The sequence below is a fragment of the Vidua macroura genome, chromosome 1 (genome assembly GCF_024509145.1).
Source record: "Vidua macroura isolate BioBank_ID:100142 chromosome 1, ASM2450914v1, whole genome shotgun sequence".
Taxonomy (NCBI): domain Eukaryota; kingdom Metazoa; phylum Chordata; class Aves; order Passeriformes; family Viduidae; genus Vidua; species Vidua macroura.
Window position 1 is genome coordinate 46,794,733 of NC_071571.1, and position 7,943 is coordinate 46,802,675.

At 43.8% G+C, this 7,943-nt stretch overlaps 1 protein-coding gene and 1 long non-coding RNA gene across 2 annotated transcripts in view; one reads left to right on the plus strand and one right to left on the minus strand.

Moving 5' to 3' along the window:
• Positions 1–6,607, minus strand: part of DPY19L1 (dpy-19 like C-mannosyltransferase 1) — a 45,050-nt gene extending 38,443 nt beyond the window's left edge. Inside the window, exons 1-3 of the mRNA XM_053993852.1 lie at positions 6,178–6,607; positions 5,209–5,277; positions 154–178 (exon numbers count right to left, since the gene is read on the minus strand). Coding sequence (XP_053849827.1) covers positions 154–178; positions 5,209–5,277; positions 6,178–6,472 — 389 coding nt within the window. The 5' untranslated portion in view covers positions 6,473–6,607. The remainder of the gene's footprint in view (positions 1–153; positions 179–5,208; positions 5,278–6,177) is intronic.
• A 256-nt stretch (positions 6,608–6,863) lies between these two features.
• On the plus strand, positions 6,864–7,568 carry LOC128812879 (uncharacterized). Its single transcript, XR_008438866.1, has 2 exons — positions 6,864–7,117; positions 7,227–7,568. It is a non-coding gene; the product is annotated as an uncharacterized LOC128812879 (long non-coding RNA).
• Positions 7,569–7,943: the final 375 nt, after the last annotated feature.

Sequence of the window (7,943 nt, forward strand, 5' to 3'; positions counted from 1 at the left end):
TTCACAAGAACAGAATTATTCAGTTCAAAGATAATTTAGTCTTGAAAGTTCTAAATATAAATTATCCCAACATCTTCTCTAAAAATAACTAAAAATTAAATTTTTATTATTTTAAAATATCATATTACTCTGAAGCAATATATTTAACCTTACCAGTGTAGGACTCCTGCAAAAACAGCTGTAAAGGAAACAAAAGGTGCAAAGTTACTAAAATATTTAAATAACTGAACATGAACTCATGTTCACTGCAGTAATTGCAGTACTACTTCAGAGCTGCACAGAAGGTACCCAAGACCCCAGCAAACCTCCACAGCCAGGTCTTTGAAAATTTTCTGTGGTATTCAGCACTAGGCAATGTTTCCACCTACATCTTGCATCACTCAAGCTGACCCACCAGCATCTAATGCACACATTTCAGTTATCAACAACAAAACTGAATTAAAAGCATTTTTTTTAAATAAGCATAAATATTTTTAGAATTTTTATGACGCCTACAGTGAGTGTTTGCTCAACTCCTGGCCAGATTTTCACTACCTCATGCTAACGCCTGAAGCACACTACGAGCAGCAAGCAGCGCTGCTAGGTCAAAGCAAGGGCAATTAACAGGCAGAATCTGATGGCCTGAAAGGGCTTAAGGTCACTCTGCAGCCATTATCACCTGCAGCCTTCTGCAGCCATCTCCTGCACCTCCTGGTGTATTGACTGTCTGACAGCTTCTTCAGAATCTGCTAACTCATGGAAATGCTACAGACCAAACTTTCAAGCTTTAAGGTGAAAATGCAAGCTTAGCCAAAAAGTTTCTGAAGTAGATCCAGCAGCAGCTGGATCCCTGAAGCTTCCGTGCTTCCCAGGTGATAAACCATTACGATGAAAAAGGAAGGATGAAACTCCCACCATCATCTAGGGAATTATTTTGCTGAGAGGTGCACAAGTTAGAAGTTTTAAGTTGAGCTATAAACTATAGAACTTGTGAGTTCAAAACCTCATGCCTTAAATGATGATTCAGTGAATTCCTATGTTAGACTAGCCTGTACTACTAAGTGGACTGGTCCTTGTTTGTCATGTTTGTTTGTTTTCTTTCCTAATGGACTCATAAAATAAATTTTCATTTACAGAGCACACTGTGCTGTAAATATGAGAAATCCAAATGGACCATGACAACCAACACAAATCTAATTGAGACTGTAATTGATAAAAAATTATAGACTCTGCACACAATTAGGTTCCATGTGACCATTTGAAGACTATCTGCACTGCTGCCATATAGATACAGAACAAGGGAGGCAGTCTGAGAGACAAAGGGAAGAGACAAATGCAGATAAAGCAGTGAGTTAACAGTCCAGGCCTCTGACCTCTTGAGCATGACAAGATCCAAAGAGAGCAGGAACCACTCCATTTCACTTGGGCAGTGCTGACAACAAATGCAGCCCACCAAGGAAGCAAAGCCTGCCTGAGTGAGTGATAATGGGAAGGCATTTAGGGGGACCACAGTGCTTCTCCTAGACTGAAGGTGTCTCAGTTACCCTCTAGGCTTTCTGCCATAGAATGATCTGGCAGACTAGCTGTCTTTAATCCACGAAAATCTTCATTGTTAATGACGAACCCTCTTGTTCACATAGGCTGTATGGAGGAAAGAGAAAATGGAGATGACAACCACCCACCCTGCTTAGACCCAGCTGCAGCCAGAAAGGTGCTGAGCACTGTGTCCCTCTCCAGGGTGTGACTAGCACACACCTTCCCTCTTTCTGGCACCCAGACACTGCTGCTGCCTCTCTGAAGACATGGAACGAGTCAGGTTGCTTGGACATTGGTAAAACACACAGCAATGCCTGCACGCTGATGCAGAATATAGCCCGAGAGTTAGGGAATGTACATTTGTTCAGGCCGCGTGTTACAAGACTAGGCTTGTCTGTTTCTGGAAAGCAGCAGGGATAAGAGAAAGAAAAACACCTTTGCAAACCCACTACATTTATGTGGAATGGAAGCGGACTTAATGTACACTTCATGCCCTAGTATATATACCCAATATATATACTCCATATATATATATATATATATATATGTATGTATGTATGTATGTATGTATGTATGTATTTCACATATTCCTCCAACACAGAGCCTGGAAGTGCTGCTAATACTGCCAGTGCTTGTTATCATGGTCACAACAAGGTTCCTAACTGTAGCGTGTTGCATTATGACCTAATTTTAAAATTTAAGTTTTGTATGTGAAGAGATTCAAGGTGAAGCTGGATAAGACAAAAAATCACCATCACAAAACAAGACGAAAAACACACAAAAAAATACCTAAAAAAATTTCTAAACTGGCTGCTGGTACAATTTAACAATGTTGACCTCATGCTAAACACTTCACACAGCAGGTGAGGTGGTACTATACCACACTGAAACTTCCCTCAGAGTTTTACAGTTAGAAAATATAGTTCCAGTTAAAAAATTATGACCTCAATCTTTCACTTAAAACTTCACCTTTTTGTACACTTTCTAAAAAAAAAAATCACCAAAATTGCTTGATGAAAGCAGAACTTAATGTCTTAGGAAAGGAGCAGCAGGGGTTATTTTTATACTAAGGACATTTACTTTAGTTCTCATGGAAAGCTGCAAATGACTTTCAGAAGAGCAGGCATTGATATGACATGGATTTCCAGGTAAGCACATTAGCTCTATCAGCAATGCAGCAAACCATATTCCATACAAAAAAAGCCACGTTCTGCAGCAATTGTATGGAAAGAAACAGAGCAGCCCATACCTTTTTTAGTTATTGCTGATTGAGTAATAATTACACATGTGCACAAGGCATTATTTTATTTCTCAGCAACATTCACAAGACTCCCAGTAAGATTAGATACTGAAATACATTTGCATATACACACACACCAGCTATAAAAAAAAAAAAAATTAAGACAGATCACACGTTAGGTAAGAATATACAGTAAAGTCCAATGAATATTAGTTACCAGTATTGCTCATTAACTCAAGTTCACATGGTTCCAAATAAGGCAAATATGCAGTATTTTATAGATACAAATAAATTATCTATTATTATGGAAATTACATTTCACATCCAGACATACCACTTATTCCATAGAGGAAACAATGTCTTTAAATCTGATTCTTCCCTTCAGTAAATGTTTTACTGAGAGTCAATGCAGTAAATGTAAATACATTCACAGTTATTTTGAAGAATTTCATATACATTTTCACAGTATCATTTTATTATAAGTACGAAGTGAAGACCTTTCATAATCACACAGCAATTAATGTTAATTACTCATATTTCAAGAGACAATGGGCTTAATTCATAGACTTCCACTCTAAGTCCAAATCAGCATTTTTCAACAGACTGCATTAAGCCAGTTTCTGATGGAAAACATGCAGCTCAGCTGTCAAATTACCACCCTTTGATCACATTAATGTCCTTACTGGAGAGGGAATGACGGAGGGGACAGGAAGGGAGTACTATAGTCCTACTGCTATAGACACTTACACAGCTACTATGTACTTGAACTTGCAGATGCCATTTTCTCACCCAGCCTAAGAAGACCTAAAAAATGGTAAGATTTTTGCAGACCAGGGCTATTATGTAAAATCTGATAGATTTCCTATTTTTGCTTGTGTGTTATTCTAAGAAAAGCAGTATGAATGGCATATAAAAAGTATTCTGTTAATTAAATACTGAAGAATAGAGGTATTCTTTGGCCTTATTTACCAAGAAAACAACAAATGCTGAGACACTGTAATCCAAGAGGATGTGAAGGGTACAATAAACTGATTCATATTTTGCAAATATCCACAAAGTGACCAGGTATGAATACAGCAGAACTGGAAACAATGAGGAACCTGCAAGCATTGACTACTTGTGCAGCTTAGTCAAGTTGTCACATTCTGAAATTCTGTGCAATATAATAAGGATGTCTTCAGGAATAAGGTCTCAAGTCAATGGTCATCATGAAAAAAAAAAACCAAATAACATAATAGGGTGAAGTGTTGTATAAGAACATCCTTGAAAGTCTGACAACTATACTGCTGCACGTAAATTGGGAGATAATTCATAAGAGAAAAAAATTCACACTCTATAATTAAACTAGCTTCAGCTGTGGGAGCCTCTGTTTTTAAAATATGGGCCTTAGATCTTAAGCAAAGCAACAACAAAAATTCAAATTCCACTAAACTTAATCAAAACTCACTATTTCATATTTAGTATATGTACATTCTTTGCTACTGCAAATATTGTATGCTAGTACATACTTTGCTATTACGCCAATTGAAAAAAAAAAATCCCTGAAATATTTAATAGGTTATCTAGGTTTCATGGACAAATTCAAATTCCAGAAATTATAAAGCTCTCTCCCTAATCTGCTCTCAAATTTCAATCAGAGGAAAGCATTTTTCAATTCTGACCATCATTTTAGCATTTCTGTGTCATTTAAGTAACTACGAGTCTAGGAAATGCTGAATAAACAGATGTAAGTAAAGCAATTCAGGAACACTTTATTCATTAATTAGTTTGTAAGCTAAGGGCTGTTTCCCTGCTACTACTTTGCAATGTAATTCATCAAACTGAAGAAACTCCCTCTGGCAACCAGGACTACTGGTGATGTGATTAATAGTACCAGCATCTTTGGAATACCCTGAAAGTCTTTATTAGAATACCTTTTAGAGTATATCTAATGGTGCATGTGACAAATATGCTATGACCTAACGTTTGTTAACTTCAGGAATGCATCTCTTTGCAAATACTTTAGATGTTTTTTTCAAGATTTGGTCATTAACCATTTCATTATTTATTCAAAAATATTCCCAAAGATAATAACATCCGAATTTACATCCCTCTACAACTGTATGTTCTTCCACTGAACAAGCTGTTGTGATTACATTACTTAATAAGAGTTGCTGCCTTTTTTTTTGCCCCCTACAAATTAATGACTAGATAGGAGAAATATGTAAATACATGGAAATATTTTTTCCTATTTATTTCCTATAAATATTGTGATACCACATCAACTGCTACTGTAACAGCTTTCCAAAAGTTACCAGGTAGGAAGTAATTTCCTGTCCCTTTTCAATATTGGCTGTTTTTTTCTTTTTCAAAGTTGTATTTCCAAATATATTTTGACACAATTTACAATTACAGAGAAAGAAAGGTAAGAAGATCAGTACTTCGCTCCCCCACGATGTATTCCTTCTACTTACCCAGAAGGAACGTGAGCCAAATGTTGCTATCAGCTTTTGTGATGAAGGCCTTTCTGTCGACAACAAATACTGCCAAAAGAATACAAGCACCTTAAGGATCACTTAAGCACAGCGTCTATAAAAAAAATCTGAGCTCTGCAACATTAGTTTTATGTAAAAATCTCAACTAGACCTCAAAAATGCTGAAAGAAACTTCACTCGGCAAGTTCATAACTACACATACAAGCTACAGATAGACTACTGAGGTGACTACATAAATCATCAGGTTTTTAATTTCTGAAGTAACTTTTACAGAATAACTTGTCAAAAGGGAATTTCTACACAGCTATATTACTGGCAAATTTGCTCAAGCAGAAAGTCAGACTTCTAAAGAATACTGAAACCTCCATGCTTTCCAGAAGAAATAAGCTGGTCATGCCAGCACCGCAAGCTGCGATAGTCAACACCACCAGACAGACTGTTTTAAGAAGAGTTACTTACACAAAGAGCACGTTTCCCCACTTCTCCTCCAAAGGATGCTGAAGTGGTAAAGAGCCTTTTCCCCTTCCCTCGCCCCCATTTCTCGCCGATCCCTGTGTGGGTTTTGTCAGCTTTTCTCTCTCTTTACCATACCCGCGCTGTGACAGGCTGGAGCACGGGCCCGGCAGAGCGGGAGCGCGACCTCGCCGCCGCTGCCCCGGGCAGCGCCAGACACCGCCCGCCGCCTCCCTTCCTCCTTCCCTCCCGCGGGAGGGACCTTCCCGCCCGCCGGACCCCGATTGCGGCTTCCCGGGAAAAGACCTCCCGGCGCTCCCTGCCCCGGCAAAAGCCACCCCGTGCCACGGGGCAAGGATATCGCCACTTGCCGGAAAGAGGGACGGGAAGCGGCGCTCAGCTCCATCGCACTTTTCCCGAGCGGAAGGGCCGGCTCTCATCCCCGCGGGGGCAGAGGGAGCGGAAAGGGGGCAGGGTTTGGGGCAGGAACCTCACCTCGGAGCCGGTCTCCGCAGAGACGCAGGAGACTCAGGGGGCCGCGGCCCAGCAGGTCCCGCTCCCCGTCCGCCGCGGGCCCCTCCCGGTAGGGTCCCCGGGGGTCGCCCCGGGCTCCCCGCCGGCCGCCGCCTCCCTTCCGCATGGCGCGGGCCCCGCCGGAGCCCTGCCTCCCGGGCGAGTGCGGCCGGCGGCCGCGGCTGGGGCTGGCGCCCGGCGACTGCTGCTGCTGGTGCTGCAGCCCGGGCTTGAGCGGCGGCGACTCTTTGTTTCTGCCTCGGCTCGGGACGACCATCTCCGCATAGTCCCCGCCGGGGCCGGGGCGCCGCGCCGGAGGGGAGGGCAGCCGAGCCGAGGGGGGCGGTGCTCAGCGAGGAGCTTCCCCCACCCCCTGGCAGGGCCCGGAGGCCACGGGGCGGAGCCCCAGCCGGCGGGCTCGTAGTAACGGGGCGAGGGGGCGGCCGGTCCTCGCTCCGCGGCTGCCGCCGCCCGCTCCGCCCGGCTGGACACGTGGGGGCGGGGGCGGCGCTGCCGGCGGGGCGGGGAGCGGCCCCCGCGGCCCCCGCTCCGCCCCGCCGCTCACGGACGCACCGCCCCGGAGCTCGGCGAACAGGGGGAGGAGGAGGAGGAGGAGGAGGAGGAGGAGGCGGAGGAGGAGGAGGCGGCCCCCGCGGCGGGAGCGGGGCTGTTCGCGCTCACTCCTTCCCTCTTCTTTCCGAGGGACGGCCGCGGTTCTCCCGTCGGTCCCCGTGCGGGTGGGCCTGCCCCCCGCGGTGCTGCGGCCTCGTTCTCTGACACCTCTTGGTTTTTCGCTCAGTTGCCTTTCCCGTTGTTCCCGGGCCGTTCATCTCTGTAATATCGTCTGCTTAAACTGAGTCCACCCTAGAAGTGCCCATCGCCCCTCCGCCCGCCCAAATTCCCAAAATTTAACTCCCAGAAGGTAACTTGTCTGTGTTGTTGCTGCGTCCTATAGGGCTTCCGCACCACAGAAAACACCCGTCTTCCTTCTACGTCTGGAGTTTTATTGTGGGTTTGCCTTTGCAATGCAGTCGCTTTGCTCATGAGCACCCTGAAGATCCAGCCAAACCCTTGCTTGGAGTTCAGAGGTTAAAAGGCCCCGTTGCACCTAAACCCTGTGCGGACCCTTGGGACATGAGGTGTTTCATGACTGTTCCAGAGCTTCAGGAGCTCCCAGTCACCATCCCTGAAGCTCCTACTCTAATTACTCCTCTTTGAAGAGTGGTGAATATACAGCACAACTGTGGAACAAGACCCAGCTATAGCAAAGCTGCTGTTCCTCCTCCTCCTTGTGCTCTCCTACTCCACATTGAACAGCACTCAGGCAGTGGCTCATCCAATAGGAATATATTAATATATTAATTTAAATACCACTTTTTGGTAGTGTTGATTAAATATAGCAGAGTGTAACCTCTTCAGTAAATGCAGCCTCTCCAAACAGATCAATTTCACTCTTACCTCCCTTACCTCTTCTTCTTTTTCTCTTTCTTGACTGTAGCTATTCCTTGCCTCCCAGGTGCTCCTCATTGCTGTCTTCAGGCTTTTCTTTATCCCTCTGCACTCTCCATTTTATGTTCTTGCTCAAACAAGTTTTCTATGTTTGAGTTTTCCATTTAACTCTGTTTACTTTTCCTAGCCTTTCTGCTTTTTTTCCTCTGACATGACATATGTAGGTTTCTCCTAAAATGTTTACAACCTCTTTATGTCCATCTCCTTTTCCTAATTATTTTTATGAATCCTATCCTGTG